The sequence below is a fragment of the Phocoena phocoena genome, chromosome 6, assembly GCF_963924675.1.
Source record: "Phocoena phocoena chromosome 6, mPhoPho1.1, whole genome shotgun sequence".
Lineage (NCBI taxonomy): Eukaryota > Metazoa > Chordata > Mammalia > Artiodactyla > Phocoenidae > Phocoena > Phocoena phocoena.
The window spans coordinates 103,059,847-103,087,104 of record NC_089224.1 but is presented as its reverse complement, the minus strand read 5'-3'; the positions used below and the strand labels follow the sequence as shown (position 1 = coordinate 103,087,104).

General features: G+C 50.6%; 1 protein-coding gene across 1 annotated transcript in view; it reads right to left on the bottom strand.

The window, feature by feature from the left end:
* Window positions 1–572: 572 nt before the first annotated feature.
* MORN5 (MORN repeat containing 5) overlaps window positions 573–27,258 on the bottom strand; it is a 33,296-nt gene continuing 6,610 nt past the window's right edge. The window contains exons 4-5 of the mRNA XM_065879612.1: window positions 24,164–24,295; window positions 573–774 (exon numbers count right to left, since the gene is read on the bottom strand). Of these exons, the coding sequence (XP_065735684.1) occupies window positions 695–774; window positions 24,164–24,295 (212 nt within the window). The 3' untranslated portion in view covers window positions 573–694. The remainder of the gene's footprint in view (window positions 775–24,163; window positions 24,296–27,258) is intronic.

Here is a 27,258-nt window from a genome sequence, read left to right as displayed (position 1 = left end):
GAAGCTTCCGAGAGGAAGAGGCAGTCCTGGGTAATCATTTCTGGGCTTACAGGAAGATAGCAGCTGTGAGCCTGGGCAGTCATCCTATCCTACTGCCCTGTGAAATCAAGACTGGTAAGGCAGGCAGCTTGTAGTAAACAAACAAACAAACAAACAAAAAACAGCTGGGCTTCATCTTCAGGAAGACTTGGATTCAAATGCTGTGTGACCTAGGGCAGGTCACTCAGTTTCTCTGAACCTCAGATTTCCCATCTCTAAAAGGTAATGCTAAGCCCTTTCTTACAAGGCTGTTATGTGGAGCTGAGATAACATAACCACACTGCCCGCACGCATGAGTTGCTCATTCAATTACATTTGTCTATCATTATAAGGTGATGGCTCTCAAACTTCCATATGCGTAAGAAATACCTGAGAATGCAAACTGCTAGACCCCAGTCCCAGCGATTCTGATTAGCAGGTACTAGGGTGGGGCCCAGGAAGAGCTCGTTCACAATTTTGCCCAGGTGATTGTGATGCAGGTGGAGTGAGGGTCCCACTCCAAGAAATAGTCTTAAGGAAAGTACACTTAGGGCCACTGATGGCAGAAAGCATTTATTCCCGAGTCAAAAGTCAGGTTCTAAAACTACAGCCTGCTCCCTGGGCCAGCCAATGCCAGGGGCACAGAAGGAAGCTTGTGACCGAGGGGGCTTAGTGCTCACGGCTTGGGCTTAGGACCCATGGTCTTGTCCCAGCCCTTCCGACACGTCCGGATGATCCACTCGTGCTCGTCATCATCTGCAAGAGAGGAGGAGGGAGAGGCGGTCGTGCCCTGCGCCGGGAGCCCCCAGGCGGGGTCTTGGGGCTGGGGTGCATGTTGGAGGTGGACCTTGCTGACGGAGCCAGGCACAACATGGATGGGCCGCTCTGAGCTGGGCCCGTGCCCAGTGTGACATCCACCAACGTCACCCCCGGGACAGCCGGTCGAGGCCTGCATTTCTTTTCTGGGTTTTCCATTCTGGACGCTTCAGAGAACCTGTGGTTTCCCAGGGGGCTGACACCCTCTGTTTGCCCAGGTCCTTTCGGTGGGGAGAGGAGAGGAGGATCTGGGGGTCCTGTAGGCCCACATGCATTTATCTCCCTTAACTTAATCCTCATGACCACCCGATGGCAGCAAGCCCACCTTTCTGTGGACGGACTAACAGGCTCAGAGGAGGAGTCGCTAGTCCACAGCCACAGTGTTGGTACGTGGGAGAGCCCAGAACTTGAGGCCCGGGGCTGTCTGAGTACAAGGCCTGTGCCTTGTACTCAGAGAGAGAGAGTTGAGTGGGACATATCCCTTAGTCCACAGCACACTCTCTGTGCCAGGCCCCTCTGCGGGCTGACTCTATTTTCATTTTTCCCCTTTATCCTCCAGAGCCACACCCAGCCCCTCCCCCCACCACGACAGAGACCCACTCCAATGGCGGGATATATACCCCTAAAAATGCACGTAGCTCTGTAAAATATGTACTGTTGTTTTGTGTGTGAATGGGGTTTCAATTTACATAGATGGCATTGTGCTGTGAATTTCATTGTGCCTCACTTTTTTCACTCAACACTACATTTTCAAGATCTATTCTTGTTGCGGACATCTAGTTCTTTGCTCCTGACTGCTGCCTAATATTCCATGGTGGGCTTCCGTCATGTTGTACTACCCATCCTCCCAGGGGTGGGCACGCAGGTTGCCTCCACCTCCGGTGACCGGGAATGACGCTGGGACAAACGTTCTTGGGTCCATCCCTTCGTGGATATGTGGGAGAATTTCTCTGGGATTATATTCCAGGAGGAGGGTTACGGAGCCGTGCACATACTTCATTCCCCAGGACTCCCAGCGAAGCCCATGTTTTTTTCCCCAGAGCCGCAATGCCTGCCTGCGGTCCTTCCCTCGTTCCTGCCTTCCCTCTTCCTGGGGATAAAGAGCCCTGGCCCAAACCCCTGCCCTCGAGCAGCTGTCCTCAGGGCGCAGCACCAGAGTCTCTTGACTCCTACCCTCACCCCCTGCCTAGCTCAGTGCCTCCCTCCCGAGAGGTGGGAGTATGGAATTACTCGTCCTCCTTGGGTGCCAAATGGCAGAAGCTAGACATAAAAGACACTCCTTGAGAGCTGAAACGCAGAGGGCCTGAGATATCCTACCCTCCGAACCAGAGCCGCCTGCCAGGAGCCCTTTCCTCTCCTGTGACAGCACCACTCCCCGGCCCAGGGAAACAAGGCTTATTGTCAGCCTACTGTGTGCTCTGTAATTTACAAACGTCGATCTGAGTTTTTTGTGAGAGCCCAGTAGGGTACGAAAGATTACCTCCACTTTACAGAGGACGAGCCTTACCTCGTGTCCACGGCCAGCAGAATTTAAGCCAAGGCTCATCAGACCCCAAAGCCTGACTTTTCACCCCAGGGTAGGCCCAACGGTGCCAGAAGGTGAGGCTGCCCCACAGAGCCGGCCTCTTCCGTCCCCCCCCGCCCCCCATTAGTTCTTTGTCTGTGACCTCAGGAGAAAGGCTCTCTGCCTGCACGCTCTGGCCTTTGAGGACTGCCCTCAGCAGCCGGTGGGCCTCAGTTTCCCCGGGGAGGCTGCGGGGGAATCCGCACCTGGCTGTCAACCCCGGGGGGTGGTGGGGGTGGTGGGCGGGGAAAGCGGCGGCACACAAGGAGTTAAGTGCTGGTGAAGCGCACTTTTGCCACACCGAGAGCGGCCTGGTTGATAATTATAGTTCCGAAGTCTCCGGGCTATTCGAATCGGTGCAGCTGCAACCTCTTCAGTGGTAACCCTGAAACCAGACCAACTGGGTTTATTGTGCTGAACCAGTCCTCAGGCCCCTCCCTGATGGTTACAAATTGACAGCAATGGACTTAACAGCCCTCTTCACTACCCCTTTCACTCTCTACCTGGCCGCTCAGTCACCAATTTGAATGACAGATGCCTCCCCTCCCAGCAGCTGCTCCCCAACCCTCCCCTCCACCTCCGCTGTGCCGCGAGGCGGCTCCCCTGTCCCTGCCACGCCAGGGTGAGGCTGCCCAAGCACATTTCATCAATATTTAAAATGGAATTAAACCTGCAGCTTTGATTAATGCCTCCCAGATCCCGGCAGTTGTGATTACTATTTTGCAAATTGCGATTGTTGGAATATGTTAATATGATTGTCTGAGAACATCTTCACCTTCTAGGATAATTTTCCCCCTTTTTCGGCAGGACGAGATGGGGAGAGGAGGGGAAAGAAAGATGGGGAAAAAAACACCCCGCAAACTCTTTAATCAATTGTAAATTATTACCCTCGGCACAATTGCCGGTGGTTCAGAGGAAGGGGAGGGAGATTTCTGGTTTGGTGCATTTATCCTGAAAAGTTTTGGCCCCCACTGGCCCAGTAATTCCACCCTGGGATGTTATGGGAATAATCTATTTGTCTCGGTACTATTTAGAATCAAGAAAACTGAAATAACCTATGCTTCTAAAAACAAGAGGATGATTACTTTGTTGTATATCCATTCATCTAACAGATAATTTCTAAACACTGACTATGTGCCAGGCATACCGCTGAGTTTGGGGGGCGGGTGGGAGACACCATGTGCCACACGAGAATTTAGCAGCCACTGAAAAAATATGGTTAGGAAGTCTGTATAGCAACATAGGAGGAATGTTTCTGATATTATAATAAGCAAAAAAAAAAAAGATGGAAGGAGGTAAGAAACAAAATTACATAGACAGTATAATCTGTGTAAAAATTGTGCACAGAAGAAAAATAATAAATTGAACGTGAATCATGGTCAGCTCTGAGCAGTGGGGCTAGAGAGGTTCTTCTGTTTTTGGTATTTCCCAAATCTTTCATTAGTGTGTATCCACAATAGAAAATAAAAATAATCATCGGCTTTTTTCCTACCCTCTAATTTATTGCCTTGGTAATTTCATGCATTTTAGTAAATAAAGTAAAATGTTTCTAGGTTCCTAGAAACACCAATAGGGTTCTTGAATTTCTAAAAAGTAAAAAAATATTGGTAAAAATGCACAAAAATTGGAGAATAGACAGATCTCCCGCGCAGAAGAATTCCAAACAATTTATGTGGATAGTCCGCCGTCAAGATGGGGCATAACTCCCTATTCCTTAGATGTGGGCTGCATAGTGATTTCCTCGTAAAAAGGACGGTATAGGAAGGGGGTAAAGAACCAAAAGAAGAGCAACTTTTCAATGAAGAAACCTGACAAACACACCTCATCCAAGTGATCAAGGTCAACATCAGCAGTGATAAGCCGTGTGGATAGTGTATAGCCTTGATATGATGAAAATGGCACTTACCTCTGTGGTCTTCCTCCCCCAAACCCACAACCCCAGTCGAATCATGTGAAAACCATCAGACAAATTCCAATCAAAGGACATTTTACAAAACACTTGACCAGTACTCCTCAAAAGTGTCATCGAAAACAAGGAAAGTCTGAGAAACTCTCACAGCCAAGAGGATCCTAAGGTGAAGAGACAACTAAATGTAATGTGGTGTCATGGGTGGGACCCTGGAACAGAGAAGAGACATTAAGGAAAGATGGAGGAAATCTGAATGAAGTATGGGCTTTAGTTATTTTTATTTAGTTAATAAAAATGTATCGATATTAGTTCATTAATTGTGACAGATGCATGGTACAATATAAGATGTTAATAATAGGGACACTGGATGTGGGGTATAGTGGGAACTCTCTGTACTATCTGTTCAATAATTCTGTATATCTGAAATTGTACTAAAATAAAATGTTTATTTTAAACAAATGCCTGAAAATCCAGTGTGCTCTGTAAAAGGTGAGGTTGTCATGTTCTCCAAGAGGAGTGGAAACCTTTTCACATACCCAACCATCCAAAATAAAGTCCTTCACGCCCCTTCCTCTGTTCTGGGCCCTGTACTTCACAATTTATGATTCTACACAAATATGGAGAACAAACTAGTAGTTACCAGTGGGGAGAGGGAAGGGAAGAGGGGGCCATACGGGGGGGGGGGGGAAAGGGGTTATTATGGGATTATATGAAATCATATGTATGAAACTTGAAAATTGTAAAAGCACTATAGAACTTAAAGAATCTTTCATTCAATAAAAAAATTTATGAGCCTACACTTACTTGCAGATTTCCTTATATAGTTTTCTCTCCCACTGGGCTGTAAACTTAATGCAGAGACTATGTCTGCCTGTTGACCACTGGACCCAGCGTGCCGTAGGCAACCAACGACTGCTTTGCCAGTTGAAGTCTGGAATAAGTCTGTTGCCTTCTGATTTGTCTTCGATTGCTATCAACAGACATTCCTGACACCTATTTCTTGGCATTCATGTCTCATCTCAAATGTCACTTCTCAGTGATCCCTGATATCCGGTGTTCATTTTATCTCCTTCAGGGCGTATGCCTCTTGCTGCAATTTTCTTGTTTATTTACATGTTGTCTGTCTCCCCATCCACACTACAAGTTCCAGTGAAACCAGGGCCTTGTCTGCTTCTTCACTGTGGCATCATCAGACCAGTGTCTGGCACACAGGGGTGCTTAGCCCACATCTGTTGAATGAATGAATGAACGACTAAGTCAACAAGCTCAATCCTGTGGCCAGCCCTGTGCCTGGTGCTGGGGGACGGAGGGGACTGAGACCCAGAGGGTTGACCCGGGCACTCTGTGGCTTAATCTGTCTGCTCTTGGGGCACAGAGATTTCTTTATTCTGGTTCTCAAGCTTTGGAAGTGACCTCGCTGCTCCCTGCATCCCCTCCCCTGCTGCCCCCAATGAATCTCACCAATCACTAGGAGAGCTGGGCTTCTTACAGAGAAGAAAAGGAACTTGCAGCAAGAGAGACCCCGAATCTGACCACAGGCCACCCAACTGAGAAGCTTTCCCTGTGAAGGCTCCCCACTCCTTCGCCTGGACCTTAAGAACTTTCCAGCCTGCCTCCCTCCCCAGCTGTGAAATGCAGCTACCCTGACGTAACACAGTCGCCCACAGGCATGTGTTTAGTGCCCCTGTGCCTTTGTACAAGCTGCTCCAGGGAGCGGAGGACACCCTTCCTTTCAGGACCTGGTTCAGGTGCAGGGCCTCTCAGAGCTCAAGAGAGGCCCAGGGCACTTCCCATTTCTGGACCTTAGTGAATATAAAAGTGAAGTAAGACCTAAACATGAGTATAACAACTGCAATATATTTTAAACGTGTACGTTTGACACATTCATTCTTTCAACACAAACAACCCAATGTAACATAGATGAGTTTTTCTAGGATTTCTGTCAAAGAAGTGGAAATACACAGCACGTTAAAGATGGTGTGGTCAGGGCTGCCTGCATGATCATGGTTTCCTTTCAGGCCTATCACAGCCCCAGCTTCAGGCACCTGATGAATGCGTGTCCCCCGGCCGTCCTCTGCCCCCATGGGCCCTGCCTGGATGTCACCTTCCCTGACCCAGGCTGCGGTCGTGGTCATGGTCACCCCTACCAGCCAAGGGGAGCCATGATCAATTCACTCTCCAGAGCCCGGCACAGACCCAGCACTTAAAAAGTATTTAATAAGTATATTAAATACACTTATTTAATATGGATGAATGAATAAAGAAATGTAACTTTGGGGACATAAAAGTAATAAGTTTGCTCTGTGGGATTTAGAAAAAGGGGGAAGAATTTCTTCCCCACCCTCAGCCAACGGGGCTGAGAGGGCAAAGCAGACATGCCAAGGGCGGGGCCAAGGCCAAGGGCGGCGCCAAGGCCACCAGCCGCTGTTTCCTTTCCTGTCTCGAGGCCAAGGACCGAGCAGCCCCACCACATGGGGAGGATGGGTTGTCTGGGCTCACACCTGGGCGCGAGCCACACTCCAGAAGCTCAAAGCCCTGGCTGGCCTGGGGCCCCACGGTGAGGGTGGGAGGGGCAGGCCCGCACAGGCCACCAAGCGGGGCCCAGGTCACCGAGAGTGTCATTCGTGCAGCCTGCAGGTCGGTGCAGTGCTGGGGGAAGAAGAGTCCTTAAAGTCGGACGGCACATGCAACACAACGTTGGCTCCCCTGACGGCTGGCCCGGAGGCGGTGTGGCGCAGTTGTTAAGGGCGCGAGCTTTGGAGCTCGGCCACCACTAGCTCAGAGACCTTGGGCAGATGGCCTCGCGCCTCTCTGGGTGTCATCTCCTCATCTGCGGAGGTGCCTGCCTGGAAGGTTTCCTGGGAGGATCAACTGAGGTCATTCCCGAAAAGTGCTTAGCGCAGTGCCTGGGGCGCAGGAAATGCCCCAAACCAAAAAAAGCCGGAAGCTGTCTTTGCAAGCTGTCTTCAGGGCCCCTGCGACTGCACAGCATAGGCTGGAGGGAGTTCAGGGTCCTTTGTGAGCCCTGCCTCCATCTTGCTGGGTGATCTTGGACAAGTCACTGCCCCTCTCTGAGCCGGCTCCTTGTCTGTCCAGTGGGTTTAACCAGACCTCGGGCAGAGGGCAGACTGGGGACTGGCGGGGCTGAACGGCCCTAGGTGAGTACCCAGGAAGTGTGAGCTCGGATCATCATTTCGATGGGCCTTTAATTCACAAACTGGGTACCTTCAAGGGGGTGGTCTTAAGGAACTCAGCAGCCCTGGAACTTCCGGTTCCCTGCGGGGGCGGAGGGAGGCGCTGGGGAGGCGGAGGTCTTTACACAAGGATCAAGAGCCACAGCTCAACTAGTGCTTTTGTTCAGAGCGAGGGGCAGCTTGGGGCAGGCGAGCACAGAGAGGGCAAACGGGCTGATTCAGGTCATCAGGCACCCGCATGCCAGATGTCGCTAGCTCATGGCATGCCTTTGGGCAAGCACACCTGCAGCGCCCACCTGGTGTGCGGGAGCCTCAGGTGCGGACAGGGAAAGGGAGGAGACCAGGTGAGTCAAGGTGTCCAGCCTCGGGAGAGGGGATGAGGGTCACACTGGCCGAGCACCCGGGAAGCACAGGGCTCTGTGGGAAGAGGGGCACGTCCGTCCTCTTCTCAGTGAGTAAAAGGCATTGGCCCCAGTCAGGACGAGGAAACCAAGGCTTGGGGTGCGAACCGTCTCCCCACCTCATTCCACCAGCGGGGAGGGGAAGGGCACAGAGTGCTGGTGTGAAGGTCACACTTGATGAGGCTGTGTGTGCACGGGCACAAGTGGTCGTGTTTCCGTCGAAGTGTGGGAATCTACCCAAGTGTGAGCGTGAATGTGTGCAAGCGTGCATTGGTGTGCCGTGAGTGTGTAAGTGGCTCTGTCTGAGGTGCAGGGTGAAGAGAGAGTGCGCCCGTATGGGGACCCTCAGCCTGCGTGTGACACGCGGTGTGTGGCCGGGTGAGTGGCAGGCGGTGTGTGAGCGTCTGAGTCTGTGTGTGTGTGATCAGGTGTCAAGGGAGGAGGCGTGCAGCTTGCAGTGACAGCCCGGCGCGCACCCAGAAGGCCAGGCCATGCCAGGCTCCAGGGCAGGAGCTCTGCCGTGAGGGCTGCCCTCTCTTCCTGGGATCAAGGCCAGCGCGCTCTCAGACGGCTCCTGTGTGAACTGTGGCTGGGGTGAGAGGTGCGTGGCAAACCTGGCACCCCAGGCTGTGGGCAGGTGCAGTCCCCAAAGCCCGGCCACACCCTCTGTGCAAATGCAGGGGTGAGAGCGGCAACCAATGCCGGGCCATCCCTGTCCCAACTCCTGCAAAGAGGCATTGAACTTTGCTGGCAGAGGTGTGGCCAGAGGCCAAGGCCACAGCGTCGCCAATATTGACTGACGGGTGGCTGCCCAGGCAGAGCCCACCATCGGGCAGGAAGGGAGGCCCGGGGCTGCTCTTGCTTTCCTTGTAAAGGAGCATCTTCTGGGCTGGGTGGGTGGAGGTCTCCAGGGGGTAGGGGTCGGTGTGGTGAGGCCAGGCTGCTTCACCCATGGGGAACTAGAGGGGCAGGGCCCAGCACCCACAAGCTTGTCAAGGCCTATTCAACTGTAAGAGACATGGGAAAAAAATGACTGACTCTGAAACACAGAAAGGGAAACTCCAACACTGAAATTAATAAATGTTATAATTAATGCATAAAGCCTGAATTAATTATTAAATTTAGAAATCAAAACAATGTTATTACACTTGAAATCAATTCGTAGGCTTGGTTTCCTCATTTGTCAAGAATTCTCCAGTGTGTACATGGCTCTCAAGAAATCACAGCCAATTGTTAAAGTCTTGCAGTCATACCATCTACCAAGCAAAGTCTGAAAAATCCTTTCGAAGTTTTAACAGCAAAAAATTACATTTAATATGGGAGCGTGGCTACATTCTGTTTTAATATGTTGAAACCATTGGGTTGAGACCTTCGAGGTCAGACCTAGGGCTGGATCGGGCTGTGACCGGGGGAGGGTGAGTCTGGGCAACGAACATGGTGAGCTGGGATCAGGTCCATGTGCCGGGCACATGCATGTACTTTCCATGCCCGATCTCATGCAATTCTCATACCACCTTTGTTATGTGCACAGTTCGTGTCTCAGGTGGCATTGCAGATGCTCCAGTTGGTGGGTAAAGGGAAAAGTGCCCACGGTCATAATGACCCTTGGGAATCTCTTAGGAAAGCCCCAGACTGGAGAAGGATGTCTCACTAAGTGTCGTACTATTGGGATTCTGACACTATTGGGACAGAGAGTTATTCCTGCTGTTGAGGTCCAGATGCATGGCTGGCCTGTGTTTATGGGCCCTACTGGTAAAAAAAAAATACACATCCTTAAATACTAGCATCAGCCTGTGTGTGGCAAGGTGCTCACACAACAGGAGGTGCACAGGGACGCAGACCAACTGATTCACATCTCCCACACTCACTCCAGAGCAGGTGTGTGCTAAGTAGGGGAGGGTGCAAAGTCACCAACACCATCTATATTGCTATTCTTCTTGTTTCCCTGATTCCCACTTTTATTTTTCAAGCACTCATAATTGCATTTGTGTTCACTAAAGATGTCTGTGATGCCTCGCCGCTGTACACAGGCAGCGCTGGGAAGACAAGTGCTGAGGCCAAGGTCACTTGGTCGGCCCTTGCTCTGACCCTCTGCTCCCTTCTGCCCCTGCTCTCCAGCTGCGTGTGGACAATGGACTGACAGGGACAGGCCTGGCACTTGGGCCTGTCCTCCAGGTGGCAGATGCTGGGGGCAGAATTAAGGCTGGGACAGTGAGGATGGCCAGGAGGGATGTTAGGATGTTAAGGACCTACAGATCTCAGACTAGAACTCACTTAATCCTCACAGCAATCTTGCAAAGTCAGTGTTATTATTTTTTAAAGATTTTTTTTAAAAATTAATTAATAATTAATTTTTGGCTGGGTTGGGTCTCCGCTGCTACACGTGGGCCTTCCTTAGTCGTGTTGAGTGGGGGCCTCCTGTTGCGGTGGCCTCTCTTGTTGAGGAGCACGGGCTCTAGGTGCGCAGGCTTCAGCAGTCATGGCACATGGACTCTAGAGCGCAGGCTCAGCAGTTGTGGCGCTTGGGCTCAGTTGCTCCGCGGCACGTGGGGTCCTCCCGGACCAGGGCTCAGACCCGTGTCCCCTGCACTGGCAGACGGACTCCCAACCACTGGACCACCAGGGAAGCCCCAAAGTCAGTGTTATTATCCCGTTTCACAGGGGAGGGCTCTGAGGCTCAGAGAGATGGAGTTATATGTCCCAGCTCACTCAGCTAATAAGGGGGTACAGGCTCATACCCAGGTCTATCTCCAGAGCTGCAGCCCTCAGCCACTACAGACTTCCCTGAAAAATCTTTCTGCAACTACCACGTCTTTACTGTCTGAAGGATTGAAGCTAAGCTCCCTAACCTGGCATTCAAGCCTCTCTCCAGCCCACACTGGGTCCCTCTGCTTTGAATGCCCAGCTCAGACACACTCCTACACACCCATCAAAGCCTACTCTGTCCATAACTGCCTAAGGGAGGCCTTCCTTGACTACTCCTCTGTCTCCCAACACAGTAGCGGGTCTCAGGTGCTCCATCTTGAGTACCCAGGCCCCTGCGTCTCTGTGCCTCTGCTCATGTTTTCCCTCCCTTTCCAGGCAGCAAAATCCACCTCTCAAACTTTAAAGCCTAGCCAAACACCACCTTTTCCAGAACATCAACTTGACTTGGGACACACTTACCGTTTTCTCTGTGCTCCCCCAGCACACTGTGCTTCTGGCTCCTGGCACCAGCAAAGCAGGGCACTCCCGGTTTTTTGGAGAAAGAATCTCATATCTGGGACTTCCCTGGTGGAGCAGTGGTTAAGAATCCACCTGCCAATGCAGGGGACACAGGTTCAATCCCTGGTCTGGGAAGATCCCACGTGCCACAGAGCAACTAAGCCCATGTGCCACAACTACTGAGCCTGTACTCTGGAGCCCACGAGCCACGACTACTGAGCCCACGTGCCTAGAGCCCATGCTCCGCAACAAGAGAAGCCACCGCAATGAGAAGCCCGCGCACTGCAATGAAGAGTAGCCCCTGCTCACTGGAACTAGAGAAAGCCCGCGCGCAGCAACGAAGACCCAACCCAGTCACAAATAAATAAAATAAATTTATTTAAAAAAAAAGAATCTCAAATCTGATATTCCACATTAAACATTAATATAAACATCATGGAGAATATAGACTTATGTTGGATTTCCTTCCATGTACTTTTTTTACGGTTTCTGTTATGTTACTTTCCGACCTATATTTTGAGGGGCAGGAGGTTCTCTGCAGCCTTTTGAACACTTAGGCTCTAGGCTTCCGTCCAGAGAGTGCCCATCCCGGGTCCTGTGACTGTTTATGCATCTCTCCCCACCCCCGACCTGCACTGGTTTGGGGAGGTGGCAGGCACTGAGGTGGCCCCCAGGTGAGACCCTGGTATCCGCAGGGGATCAGTGAGGGCCCGCGTCTGGGGGGATCCTAGAGGGTCTGAGGCTCCGGATGAATAAGAAATGCTGAGGATGATGGGAACACATCCAGAACAGTGCCAAAGGCGGGCTAGAGAGATCAGGGGACTGCAGGCCTCCAGCCCAGTTTTGAAATTGGCATTAAGAGCAGGTGGGAGGAGGCCAGAGGGCAGCTTGCCAAGGTCACTCTGGCTCCTCCCTTTGGGGCATGGAGTTATGGAGGCCCCTGCATCTCAACCAGCACTAGTCCCCGGGATATAAAATAATCCCAGCTGTTATCTCTGACAGGCCTTAAGCTCCTTGTGGGCTGGGCACTGCTCTTGCCGCATCCCCTGCATCATCTCAGTAACACTCACCACGATCCTGGAAGGAAGGTCGTAGTTCTACCCCCACTTGTCAGATGAGGAAACTGAAGCTCAGAGAAGTTAAGAGACTAGCTTGAGATCACACAGCCGGCCAATGGCAGAGCCAGGGTCTGAGGGCAGATCTGGCAGCCCCTGGGGCCGGCCTGTAACCCTGCCTGCGTCTCCTAGACCTGAGGTTGAGCAGGGCTCTCAGCCAACTGCCCTGGGTTCCAGCGTGTGGGCTGAGGAAGCGAGATGAGGCTCCTGCCCCCTGGGCTCTGGCCTCACATCCACTTCTATTAAAGGAGACGAAACAAACCACGGCGGTGCTGGCTCGGGTGGACTCCAGCCACGGAAGGGGAAGCTGTATCCTTTGGATGCTTCCAGGAGGCTGCTGTGGGGGGTGGGGGATGTATTGCTGTCAGAGTCCTGTGGGCACGATGGCTGGAAGGGGAATTTCCAGGGCCTTTGGAATTGGAACTGGGAAAAAGAGTCAGGCAGGCGGCGGTTCCCGCAGGTCAGGGAGGGGCACAAGGCAGGGCAGGCTGTCATTCCTAGAGCAAAAGGGCCTTGACAGGCCAATCCCACCCTCTGTAGGGGAGGGGGGTGGGCTTCTAGGGTATGTCTCTGGGGAGAAGAAGGTCCACAGCTTTGCCAGACTCTCAGAGAAGTTCATATCAGTTCACAGTGTGGCCTCTGGTGTCAGAGATGCCTGGGTTCAAGTCCCGATTCCTCCCTTTAGTAACTGCTCCTGTCAGTAAGTTACTTACTCTCTGAGGCTCAGTTTCCCCATCTGCTAAATAGGGATAATGATGCATTCCTCAAAGGGCTGGGACGTGGTAAGTCCCTGGCACGGTAAAGGCATTTGATACTGATTCCCTTCATACCCCTTTTGCTTAAAGCAGATGCCGGGATCTGTGGTCCGTGTGGGCATTTTCTTTGGCAGTTACAAGTGTGATATTATCCCTCCACAAAGCCTTCATTATGGATGGTGCTGCTGTGTGCCAGCCTCCAGGTGATTATAACATTTGGGTAAATTGCCTTTTGTCTTGAGGAGAGATGACAGCGGGAGGGGGCGGGGCAGGAGACTCGCTCGGCCATTTTGCAGAAACCATGGGGGAAGCAGGGTAGGGGGCAGCCTGGGTTTGCCGAAGGAGCCCTGGCTGGCGGTGGGAAGGTGGGTCCGGCCCCGGCCCTAACACAGACAGGCTGTGTGGGGTCCGGCACATCATCCTCCCTCTCTGGGTCTCAGCTTTCTCACCTGTCAGGTGGAGGCAGAGGCTTCAAGATGAGAAGAGTCTTGGTTTGTTGGTGGCATTGAAAGACTCGTGTTCCTTGGCCAGTTTTTGAGCAATAAAGTGGGCAGAGAACTATCTAGGGAAAAAGAACCACTACTGCCATCTTACACTCCTTGGATATTTTTATGTCTCTGGGCCACAAGGAAGGCCCTTGGTTCTTCCTTTCTTTCACTAATAAACTCCAGCTTCTCTTTCAGAACCAGCTCAAATGTCATCTTTACCTCTGAGTCAGCTAGACCTGGATTCAAATTCCAGCCCTGCCACCTATCACCCGGGTAACTTTGGGCAAAGCATTTCACCCCACCTCAGTTTCATCATCTGTAAAATGGAAATAATAAAGACAACTATTTCCTAGATAAAAGAAAATAAATTATGTAAAATGGTCAAACCAGTGCCTGGAACATAGAAAGCGCTCAGTAAATGGTGGTTATTATTATTACCCTGCTTTTTCACCTGAAATAAACTATGGCTACCTTTGTATATCAATAGGTCCATTCCTTCACTGCCATTTTAATGGCTGCATTGTATTTTATTGTAAGCCTATATCATATATTATCTTTCACTTGGCCTCACCCCGCAGCTTGCAGGACCTTAGTTCCCCGACCAGGGATCGAACCCGGGCCCACGGCAGTGAAAGCACTGAGTCCTAACCACTGGACCGCCAGGGAGTTCCCGAGGCTATATCATATATTATTTAATGAGTTCCCTCCTGCTGGACATTTGGGATGCTTCTAGTTTTCAACTGTTTAAATAATACCAGAAAAACTTTAGAAGGCCAAGTGGCCTTTCACTTCTAGCTGTTCACTATGCAGCTTTGTAAAGTTGGGTGGGGAGCAGATAAACACCAATGTCTGGGAGCTCCACGCCCAGGCCTCTGTGGACAGACAGTCTTGGAGTTGGCGGGGCAAAGCGGAAAGAGGCAAATCTCTGGAGGCAGATGAGCCCAAGTGTGAATCCCAGTTCCTGCCAAATTTTCTGGGGAAATTCTTTAACTTCACCGAGCCTCAGTTTCCTCATTTGTCAAACAGGGATCATGCGAATACACCCCTCCCCTGTAGTTGAGTGCCTGGTGCGGGGTCAAGGCCCAGTCAGTGCCACCTGTCACCCCACCCCCCTATCGTCTTCATCCTCTCCTGGTGGAGCCAGCTGTCACCTCCAAATCACCCAGGCCAGGTCACTCTTTGGACCCCGATTCACACCCCTGCTTCTTCCCATCGTCCATTTACCCGAGCATACATTCAAACGAGGCTCGCGATCTTGATTTTAAATTCTGTCTGAAACCTACAGGTTCAAACGCAAAGGGGCCCTCTCTGCAAATAATCACTGGTATGCGATATTTTTAAGAAGCCCAAGCCATTGTTTCTGATTGAAGGAAAGTTGGTGCTATTTTGAAGAGGAGCACGATTAAGCGGTGGCGTTCTCTCTCTAACCGTTGGGAATTATATGCTGTTTGAAAGATTTGTGAGCTCTAGGACATTTGCCAGATGTGCTTGATTCGACATTTCAGACAACAAAGGGGATAATGTTGGCGGGAATCTTGACAGCATTTCTGATGATCAGGATATTCTTTGAGGATGGTACTGAGACCTTTCGGGGAGAAATTTCAGCTTTTACATAAACTAATTTGGGATGTTCACTCTCTGTCTCCCACAAAGCAAATTTAGTTCATTGTTAGTTGTATATGTTAAAATGGTTACGAGCGTTTTTTCCTTTGAATATTAATAATGTGCCTTTCATCTGAGACACGCGCATGGGGTGTCATTAATTGCGGGGAGGGAGGAAGGCTTAGTGGTGCAGTTATTTTGCAAATGATTCCTGATAGTAACGTTGAGGCAAGCAACAGCTACTCCAAGAGATGTACACACTGCCAGCACGGCTCAGGCGCATCCCTCCTGAGAGGAACGAAAGGGGAGAGTAGGAGGGCTAAGGGTTAGAGTTAATCTCCCAGTTTCCCACTATGTTAAAGGTAACTATCCCAAATGTCTTCCAATGCTTCCCTACTGGCCCACAGTCTGTAAAGGACCCTTTATAAAAAAGGTAGCATCTCACTTGGGGACTGTGGTGTTCCTGTCTCAAGACTCTCAAATGGACATTTTCATCCATTTAGAGCATCACTGAGCTCCCCCGCTGGTACCAGGAACTGTGCTTGGTGCAGGAGCACCTGTGAGTGAGACACAGCCCTGTTTGGGAGTGGAGATGCCGAGTAAAGAATAAGCTAGGACAGGGACTTCCCTGGTGGTGCAGTGGTTAAGAATCTGCCTGCTGATGCAGGGGACACGGGTTTCATCCCCGGTCCGGGAAGATCCCACATGCCTCGGAGCAACTAAGCCCGTGCGCCACAGCTACTGAGCCTGAGCTCTAGAGCCTGCGAGCCACAAGTACTGAGCCCGTGTGCCACAACTACTGAGCCTGTGTGCCACAACTACTGAGCCTGTACTCTAGAGCCCACGAGCCACAACTACTGAGCCCATGTGCCACAGCTACTGAAGCCTGCGCACCTAGAGCCCGTGCTCTGCAACAACAGGAGCCACCGCGATGAGAAGCCCGCGCACTGCAACGCAGAGTCGTAGCCAAAAACAAATAAATTAATTAAAAAATATATTAAAAAAGAAAGAATAAGCTAGGACACAAAGCTGGCAAGAAGGAGGAAAAGAAGAGGGTTTGGACAGAGTTGGGTTCCACTCGACTCTCTTGCCAGCTGTGTGACTGGGAGCAAGTTATTAACCTATTTGAGACCAGATCTTCTCATTGCAAACTCTGGCTCCTGAAAATTCCCCACTTGGGATGCTGGGAAGAGCAGAGATCAGCAGGTAAGGCACTTAGCGAGGGCCTGGTAAGGAGCCTCCCCAGCTTCGTGACCCTGAGCTGTGGATGGGCAGGTGAAGCTGCATGCCATTCTTCCGGGCTTGCAGGTGAACCATGGCCTTCTGTTGTGTGCTGAGCATGGAAAGATGAGGACTGTGATGGGGGGGAGAGAGGGGGAAGGGCATTCTCAGCGGGGGAAACATACAATGTGAGAATAGAGCCATGTTGATCAATGGAGGGCAGCTAGTCTGCTTGGGCTGGACCATGGGGTGGGAAGAGACAGGGGGGTGAAAGGTAGACTGGCACTCTGAACCCCGTAATCAAGAGTCTCCAGACCCCGGAGTTTCAGCAGGATTTCATTTCCCCGGCAAAACCCTGAGGAGGCAGAGAGACCTAGCACGTCCAATCACGTGTCCCCTCAGAGCCTTCTCCGCTCTCAAACACCTAGAGAAATCTTAACAAACCCCGGGGCTTACTCTCCTCTCTCTCCCCCAGCCTGAGTCAGTAATCAGTACAGTGATAACAGCCTCAGCTACCCATCACCGGACACGTGCCTTGAGCTGGGTGCTGTGCCATGTACTTTGCTTACTTAACTCCATCTTTTCTAACCACAATTCCTCCAGATTAAGGACTACCATAATGCTCATTTTACAGATGAGGAGACAAGAAGCTACCCATGGCCACCTAGCTGGCCAGTGGTGGATCGGGGACCAGAGGACAGCCGGATGGATGTCCTGGGCATTTCTCCACCACACCAGAGGGAGGGAGCTCCTAACTCAGTCTCTGTTTTGTTTTGTGTCTGCTGTATTAATTGCAATATTGCCCACACTGAGTTGCTGTCTTTTATGGTTTTATGGTCCCAACAGAGGCAGCATCAGAGTGGAGTGGAAAGACCACAGGACTTGCAGGAAGATGGGAGTGGGTTAGAATTCCAGCTTCACCATCACCAGTCTGTCATTCATCACTCCCTGACCTGGATTCCTAATCTCAGGACACACCCATTCCCAGCTCACAGGATGCATGTAGAGTTCCCAGGAGATGCAGGGGTCATAAGCTCAAAGGCTTTAAGGGGGGTACCTTAAAGAAATGACAGACGCTGGGAATTCCCTGGCTGTCCAGTGGTTAGGACTCGATGCTTTCACTGCGTGGGCCGGGGTTCAATCTCTGGTTGGGGAACTAAGATCCTGCAAGGTGCGGCATGGCGTGATCTCCCCCACCCCGGGACAAACAATGACAGGTGCTAATGGGGGTCAGACAGCAGGGAGTGGTGGGAACCTGGGCAGTGCTTGCCCCCTGTTGGTGCCCAAACCCATGCCATTTCAAACATGCGGCCAGCCAAACAAAAACTCTGGCTTGAGAGCCACTGGTTTGAGATCTCTAATGCTTAAGCTTTACAAACTTGGAGGTGCAGAGAAATATAATGGCTTATATTTATTATTGAAAATAAGTTGTCTATTATGTGCCGGGGACTGAATTTTGTATAATTTGTTGAAGAATCTGAGGGAGGTCCTCTGCCCGCCTGCCTGCTTTTCTTTCACAAACGTTGAATCACCTCCAACCTGTGGGACCCGTGTGAGGTGCAGAACACCCAGGGCTGAATCAGACACAGACACACGGTCCCCGCCCTCAAGAAGCTCTTAGTCTAGTGGGGAAGACAGGCAAATAGAGATTCTTCTACTGTCATGGGCTAAGTGCTGTGAGGCTTGTGGGAGCACAGAGGAGGGACATCTCACACAGACGGGATGGAGGGAGGCCGGGGGGCGGGGAGGGAGGGGTTGGTCAGGGAAGGCTGCCTAGAACAATGGTCCTGACCCTTAAGAAGGTTGTGAAATCAATTTAGTGCATAGCAACCATCATTTTAAAAAACGGAATAGAAAATATGGACTTCTCTGGGTGTCCACTGGTTGAGACTCCGCGGTTCCAATGCAGGGGGTGCGGGTTCGATCCCTGGTTAGGGAACTAAGATCCCACATGCTGCACCGTAAGGCAGAAAAAAAACCAAAACAAAAAACCATTAACTGGATAGAAACTATCATAGCACATCTCATGTAAGAATACATGCGTGAGTGTGAGTCTGTGTGTGTTCTGGGTCATGATGTCCATCATTCCTGATACGAGCCAAGGTCCAACGGTTTGAGAGCCACAGTTTGAGAGAATTCTTGCCTGCCCTGCTCCCCAAAGCCTAGCGCACTGCAGGCACTCAAAGGCTTCTGGATGAGCAGACGGATGGATTTCAACTCTTGCGGTGATCCGGCAGTACGTACTGTCCTTTCCAGTTAAGAAAGGCACACTTGGAAACCCAAGTCTAGCAAACCTGGATCTGTCAAGCGTGCTCACAGCCTAGCAATTTGTAGCTTAGCCGTCCAGGGCTTTCTCTCTGCCCAGGGGGAAAAGAAGCCAGCCCAAGGTGGGTGAGGGGCCGAGGCAGTTCTGAGCGAAAGGCGACCCTTCTGCTGGTGCCCCAGCCTGTGACCTCCTATAAAGCAGCATTCCCGGCTCTGACCCACCCAGGTGGCACGTGCCTCATAATAGCAGTGGCTTAGGCCACTGTGTTTACTCTGGGATGGCCTCAGTCACCCGCCTCGGGCCCACGCGGCCAGCCGTCCTGAGCCTCCAGGACGCCGACAGGAAGCACCGTTTACGGGGCAGATTGGGATGCAGGGGAGAAAGAGCCCCAGGGGAAAACAGAAGATGGACAGAAGGCCACATCAGTCCCCGCAGGGTGAGATGAGTCAAGGGTAATGACGAGGTGGCTACTAACAGAGACCCCTTTTTAGTGGTTTTCAGGACACTCCGAACTTGATCTGTCCTATAGTATCAGGACCAAAATAGCCTTCCTCCTCCATCATAGACTCTTAAGGTTAGAAGTGGCCTAGAAATCATCCAGTTCAACCATCTCATTTTGCAGATGAAGAGAAAGGGGCCCAGAGAGGGAAGGCACTGGCCCAGGGTCAGCCAGCAGGCAGCCTGGAACCTGGGGCCCATGGCCCTTCAGATGCCCCTCTCTTGCCATCTTGCTGGAAGGATCTCCCATGTCCTATCCTTTGGCCCCTTTTCTAATGTAACAAGAGAAACCTTTCTAATGGACAAATCAGTTACTATTCCACTTGCCTAAAACCCTCCCTTACTCCCCCATGGCCCTCAGGTGAAAAGACACCTGTGATCTTTCCTCCGGCCCTCTTGGGCCTCCTCTCCTGCTTTTTCCCCTGACGTATTGGTGTCTCACGCTCCTGAGCGACCTGTAGCCTCTTAGATGTGCAGTGCTCTCCCCCATCTCTAATCCTTTGCACATCCTGTTCCCTCTGCCTTTAACACTCTTCCCAACCCTGATGCACTTGCCTGCTCTGATTTAGGTTTCACATTAGATCTTGCTTTTCCCAGGAAACCTCCCTGGCCTGCTGGCCTCCAGGCTTTGGGATCCGCACCAGGTTCTCTTGCAGCAACTCTGAACTGTCACGATCCATTTCACTGTCACTTTCTCTTGCCGCCTGAGAGCCTCTAGGATGCCGCTGTCACCTTCATGCCTAACACAGAGCCCGACCCATAGCAACTGGTCAATAAATATTTGTCACCCAAACAATAATCAGTGTCTGCCCTTCTAAGAATGGCCTTCCCTTCCCCGATGCAGTTTTTTAAAAGACTTAATTTTTTAGAGCAGTTTTAGGTTCACAATAAAATTGAGAGGCAGGTACAGAGATTACCCATATATTCCCTGCCCCACACATGCACGGTCTCCCCCATTACGAACATCTCCCACCAGATGGTACATTTGTTACCACTAATGAACCTACATGGACACGTCATAATCACCCAAAGTCCTTAGTTGACATTAGGGTTCACTCTTCGTGTTGTATATTCTGTGGGTTTGGACAGATCCATCACCATAGTATCATCCATAGTATTTTCACTGCCCTAAAATCCTCTGTGCATCCCCATGATACATTTTAAAGTTTATCATCAAGCATGGCTTTTGCCCACAGGATTCTGGGAACCACAATTTCTGATTCCCCAGTCACACCATGCGTATTCATGCCTCTGTGTCTTTGCCCATGCTGTTCCCTGTGCCTGGAATGCCCTTACCCAACGATCCTGTTTACGAATCCCCTACTCATCCTTTAAGACCCATCACTTGGGGAATTCCCTGGTGGTCCAGTGGTTAGGACTCTGCACTTCCACTGCAGGGGGCACGGGTTTGATCCCTAGTCGGGGAACTAAGATCCCACATGCCATGTGGCGCAGCCAAAAAAAAGACCTATATTGTTTCTGGGAACTTTTTCCTGACTGACACCCTCCACCCCGGACAGGTGATCAATTCCCCCTCCCCATCCCCCCCCACCATCCTCGAGGGCTTCCCCCCACCAGGGCCCACATCACATGATATTGTGATTATATTTTTCTGTATCTGTCTTCTCCACTAGTCTGTGAACCTGCACAGGACCAGCATGTCCTCTCAGTGAGGCAAGATTTGAATACAATTCAAATCTAGAAAACTGAAAATGCATCAGTTGTATTGTACAACAACTGAAGAAAGATTATGCTAACCCAGAATTCCCCAGAACAGTAGTGCCGTAAAAATTCTCCCTGCTGCCCCATCTCCCAACTAATTTTATGGTCAAATCATTTTAGGAAATGATGGAAATATATCTCTCTGGTAGAGATTCACAGTACACACTCACTCCTTAATTTATCTTTTTCATATACAGTTAATGAGCACCTAATATGTGCCTGGGTCTGTGCTTGGTGCTGGAGCTACAGCAGTGTGCCTGTTTTTAAGAAAAAATTTTGCTTCCTTTCTCCTGTAACTTTGAACTTTACTGGTTCAGAGGCCTTAGTTCTCGAGGAGAAATGGTCCCACCAAGTGATACAACAATGGTTCAGCTGAACTGGAAGTGGAAGCAGCCACCTAGCCATTTTTGCACCTTATGCCACTGAAACAACAGGCAAAGTAGGGGAATACATTTCTGGCTGGAGTGAGGGATCTCGATTGCCAGGTGGAAATTGGGTTGCTGTTACTGGGGAAAGGAGACACTGTATGGAACCCAAGGGGGTTCTCTAGGGCACTTCTTAGTACTTCCACTGCCAATAGTAAAAATGAATGCAAAACTAAACCAACCAACGAAACAACCAAAAAAGGCAGGACCAGTAAGGATTCAGACCCCTCAAGAATGAAGGTGTGGGTCGCCCTACCTGTTAAAAAACCAGACCAACTGAAATGTGGGCAGAAAGCAAATGGAACATGGAATTTATAATAGAAAAAGGAATTTGTAAGTATTAACTACAGCCTCATGACCAGTTATAGGAAGAGGACTGTATCGACGATACAGCTTTTCTTCCTTGCTTGTATGTTTATGTATAACGGTATCTATATCATTTATCTATTTACATATTTGCTTTTATTAACTAATTTTTTTTCTCTCCTTTCCTCTTTTCCCCTTAATATTTTATAGGAAGATTCTTGGCAGTGGCGTGTAGGTTGTAGATTAGGCAGGACTGTCAAGGGATAACATCACTCAAAGATGGACGCAACGTCTACTGGGTTTAAGGTCTCCCCTCTCCGAGGAGGTGGTGAGAGCATCTTCGTATTAGTAGGAAGGATAGTTGCAACTTGTAATACAAAAGAGCATAAATGCGTTATCTTTGCAGCAGAGAAGAGTGTGTTTGGACGCTGAGCAACAGAAAGCAGTTGATGGGGCCAGTTATGAAGCTACTGACTCTCAACTCCAGAGCTACCTTTCTGCACTCTACTTGGCGATGCTGGGACTGGGACCGCGTGGAGGACACTTCTCCTTTGCCAGCTGGCCCCCAGTCAGGTGCTTCAAGGCAGACAGAGGGGGAGGGGACACGCTCCTTCCTGTTTTGCTTGCTGTTCTGGTCGGTGTCTCAGCAGCGGCCTTTCACTTCCAGTTTCCAGCTTTCCCCACACTCCTAGAATCAGCGTCACTGTGCTCTCTCTCCAGAGGCCCTCCTGGGCAGTGCCCCCTCCTCACAAGTCTGGGATGCAGCTCCTGGTTGGGGTGGGGGCCTCTATCAATCTACATTCTAATAACTCAATCTCTTGCTTCCCCCCCGCCCCAGTTTTGAGGTGGTAGCTGCTTCCTGCAGTTACTTTCTCTGTCACCTCAATGTCTTCCTTTTGATTTTTCAGCTCTCCAATACTTACTTAACCAATTTCCTGATATTAAATTCTTTGTTTTTCTGACTGGACACTGGACAGGTACAAGTGGAGACAAGACAGACAGAGTCCCTGCTCTCAGGGACCTTACCATTTAGTGGGAGAGGCAGACAGTAAGCAATTACAGTTGAAATAAGTGCCGGGAAGGAAAACTACAAAGTATACCAGCATCTAAAAGGTCCTGAGAAGCCCTTCAGGAAGTAAAACTGTTTAGTAGGACTTAACTCAGTATCTCCTTAGTTGATTTGATCAAGAAACTTCATGGGAGCCTATTTATATCCAGCAGAATTAGTGTTCTATATAGTACACTCTGTTAATGGAGGATGAGAAGTCAGAGAAAAGTGCCAGGGACTTGGAATACAAGCATTTGCCATGTTCCCCCAGCAGCACCCAGTGGGCGAGGGGTATCTCAGCTCCAGGATTCAGCCACGACGTCAGCTGACGATTCCCTTTGCGCTTATTCCAGCACCACAAGGCAACTTTCTGATCATCATGGAATTACTGAGTAAATTTCCCTACAGGGAGTGGAGACCCTCAGCAGCCAACCCAGGCCTTCTGGTCTACCTGGCAGTTTCTCTCTCATTACACAGTAGGGTTTCTTGACCTGGGTCTTTAGGGGAACCATCAACCCCTTAAGACTATATGCAAAATGCATATGTGTGTGTGTGTGTGTGTGTGTGTGTGTGTGTGTGTACACATATATATTTGTGTGTGTGCATATGTGGGCATTTTCCTACGAAGAGGGTCCATAGTTTTGGTTACTCCTAGTGGGACTATGACTCTAGAAAAGAGAAGGGTTAGGAATCACGGTGTTAAAGGAAAATGTTCTTGTTCTTATTTGTACATTGACCTCTTGCAAGTTTGTTCACTGTCAGTCAGTCCTTCTCAGTCTGATCAGCTTGTGTTCACTCACCAAACTGAGGTTCTGGATCCTGCAAGGTACTCCCCAGGCTGAGGGGCCAGCAGTCATCCTGGACCACATGGCATCACTCACTTTCCAGGCCTTTACCTGTGCTGGTTCCTCTGGCTGAAAAACCTGTCCCCACACCTCAGGGTCAACTCCGCATCATTTTTGGGGTCTCAGGTTAGCTATTTCCTTCTTGAATCCTTCTCGGAATTTCCAGTTCTGGATTAGATAGCACTTCTTTGTGCTCCCACAGCATCACTCCCACCTCTCTGGGACCCCATTCCCATCTCCACTACCCCCCACCACCATTTAGGGCCATGTTTTTCCCTTTCATTTTGCTTATTCCATGATGCAATTAACTGTTCATAGTACTTGTCTGCTATTTGCCAAACATAAGCTCCACGAGGGAGGGGTTTGTGGCTAGCTTTGGTGCCCAGACCAAGCAGAGCGTCTAGCATACAGCAGGCACTTACTAGCTGCAGGGAAGCATGCAAAGATAAGTACTCGAATCCTTTCTGTGCTACACTTACGTGCTGTCACAGTTAGACCATTAATGCCCTCTGCCCTACTCTGTGACTACGTATAGACTCGTCAGCCATGAGAATTCCAAAGAGTGAAACATTCAGACAATCAATTTCTGTCAGTTTTCGGACAATCAATGATTGGCAAAAGCTTCTTTCTCGCTAAATGCATGCATGTGTGCGCACATGTGTGCACAAACCTACATGCGATCGGACGAGACTGGGCACGTTCAGGGTGGTATGGCCATAGACCAAACCTACGTGTGATGAGAGAAGAGAGAACACGTGCCACATACCTGCATTTCTCAGAAAGTGATTCTTATAGTCCTTGACGATCCTCGTGGTCGGGTTATAGAAGCCGTCTCCGCAGTCGTAACAGCCTGGAGGGATTTTTCTAGGCGGGTCCACGTTGGTGAGTTGAGAGATACCTTGAAAGGATATCATGGATCATTAACTGAGCACCAAGGCCAAACCCAGTCCCAACCTAAAGTCCACTTTTGGCTGGTTGCTCATGTGACAATCCGGCCCCATTTCTAGACCACACACTCCCTATCAGGGTACACAGCAAAAGCACCACAAACAGGGCCCCAGAGGAACTTCCTGAAAATGGCTCCATGAGTAGGTTCTGGGAAACTAAGTTGCTTGCATTCCTTGGCTCGTGGCCATGCATCCCTCTGACCTTCACTTCCATCATCACATCTCCTCCCTCTGCTTTTATCATCACCTCGTCTTCTCTCACTCTGACCCTCTTGCCTCCCTCTTATAAGGACCCCTGTGATGACACTGGGCCCACCTAGATAATCCAGGATAATCTCCCCACTTCAAGGTCCTTGACTTAATCACATCTGCAGAGTCCCTTTTGCCATGTAAAGTTAACACATTCATAGGTTCAATGATTAGACGTGGACAGCCCCCTATCTTCTTCCCTTGACCCCATCCTCTATTTCTAGGCACACCATGAAAAGGGCACAGGTTCTGGAATCAGAGAGACCCTGAGGATGTGTCAGAGTCGGCCACATAGCTAGAAAGGCATGTCTGGGAGAGGAATGGCATTCAAGGTGTGAGCAAAGGCCACAAGATATGAGCCTTCATGCCTTGCTCAGGAAGCCTTGTGGAACAGGGTGTGTGTAAGGAAAACAGCAGGAAAGAAACGGGTCACGTGGGCAAGGATCAGGTGATGAAGAACCCTGACCCAAACTACCAAAATAGCTGCCAGGCATTGTGCTAAGTGCTTGACTCCTACTATTTCGCTTACTCCTCATAGCAACCCTGTGGTCCCATTTTACAGATAAGAAAACTGAGGCTCAGAGAGGTCAAATAACTTGCCCAAGGTTAGATACTGAGCTCTGTAGCCTATACGTTAAGCTGCTGATATCAGGGGAGGAGAGGGCCTGGGCACCGCCTCCCAGAACCGGGGACATTGGAACCACCAGGAGTCGGTGTACCTTTAAGGTCATAACCCCTGTGTGTTGTCTCTCTTGGACGCTGAGGCCTGAGGAAAGGAGATAAGGTTGGAATAAGTAACTTCTTGGTTTCCTTCTACTAGTGGGTCTGTAATTCCCTGTCCTCTGGACTGAGGGCTGGATGCCTGCCGAATGCAGCACACGCTCACAGCTCAGGGTCCCGCACACAGCGGTGCTCTGAGGTTGGCTGACGATGATAAGCAGGTACACTATTGGCTGATGGTTACTGAGGGCACACTCCACGCCAAGCGCTTTACAGCCAGTTCTCTCCCCGAAGCCTCCTGCCAAAGCCCATCTCATGGATGCCCTCCCCCCGGCCCTAACAATGCCTGCTGCCGAGGCTGAGAGGGGGCTTTTGGAGAGGTGAGCAGAGTGCCGAGGGACTTGGGAAGGAAGTGCGTACTTAGGATAAAGCCGCTGAGCCAGGAGCCGCTGGAGGAGAAGGCGTGGCCGCAGGAAGGCTGTGCGCTGCCTCACGCAGCTGTGTGAGAGCTGAGGGCCTGAGGCCGGGAGCTCTTTGCCTACAGGCCTCAGCTGGGGTGAAGAGCTCATGACAAAGTCATCGCTAAGCCAGGGGGAGCCATTCACAAGGTTCTCCAGTGGCATCCAGACTGGCAGCTATTTGAAGGCAGAGACTGTGTCCTCGAAGCTCTCGGTCCCCCAGGGCCCAGCCAATGTCTGCCACAGAGCAGGTGCTCAGGGAACGTCTGTGAACAGCATTGCTGTAACTACCCAGAGTGCACCCATCACCTCCTACTGTGACGTCAACATCATTGTCCCTGTTTGATAATAACTCTTTATCGAGCACCTCCTGCGTGCCAGGCAACGTGCTAAGCACTGGGGACACACATAGCCTTTGCTCTCAAGGAGCTCACAGTCAGCTCCTCATGAGAGACACTCATGACAGAGCTGGGGGAGTGGATCGTGGCTGCTCTGTGATTTCTCATGGGGAGCACTTGCCTAGTCTGGGAATTCAGGGAAGGGTCCCAGGAAAGGGGCATTAAGCTAAGACCTGAAGGGTGGGAAGGAGTTATTTGGGTGAAGTGAGAGGGTTAGAGCATTCCAGGCAGAGGGAAAGGCAAGAGCATGGTCTCTTGGAGGAGCAGAGAGAACATCCGAGAAGGGTAGGGAGCGAGGGATGAGGTTGGGGACCTCGCAAGAGCCAGAGCGCGCTGGTCATTCTAAGAGTGTGGAACCTTATCTTCAGGGTAGTGGGGCGGCACTGGAGGGGTGGTGGCAATCAGATTCACGGTTTTCAAAGATGAACGTGACCACAGAGTGGAGAATGGCCCAGAGGGGGTCAAGCGTGGATCTTAGGAGATCAGGTAAAGAAGGGCGGAGGATGGAGGTCTGGAATAGGGCAGCGGCAGAGAGGATGAAGAAATTCAACTTGGCACATGGCGGTGCTTGGTAAATATTTGTTTAATGAACAAATGGATATACTTTAGAGGCAGAATCCGTAGGACTAGGTGATGGATTGCACACGGGGGTAGGAGGAGGCAGGATTAGGCTTATCTCGGCTGTGGGTGGGGGCGAGTGACAGTCTCTGGGGGAGCAATCCTTGGGGGAGAGGGGGCTGGTGAGGAAGGTAATGAACTCAGTGCAAATTGAGGGACAACCAAACGTAGGTGTTGGGGAAGCTGGATGCAGGAATCTGAGACTCAGGGATTTTGATTTCAATTTGATTTCAATTAAATGAAGGCTTAAAAGTGAATCAACTTGTAGGGAGAAGGCACAGAATGATGACAGAAGAGGGTCTAAGCCAGAGAGCCGTGGGGAACCCCAAAATTAATGATCAAGGGGAGGAGAAGCTGCAAAGGAGACGGGATAGAAAGAAAGTGGGAGAGTGAGGTGTCAGGAAAGCAAAGGGAGAGAAGGAGTCTCACCTGGTCAGCTCTCTGATCCAGGTCACAAAGCCAGGGTTTGCA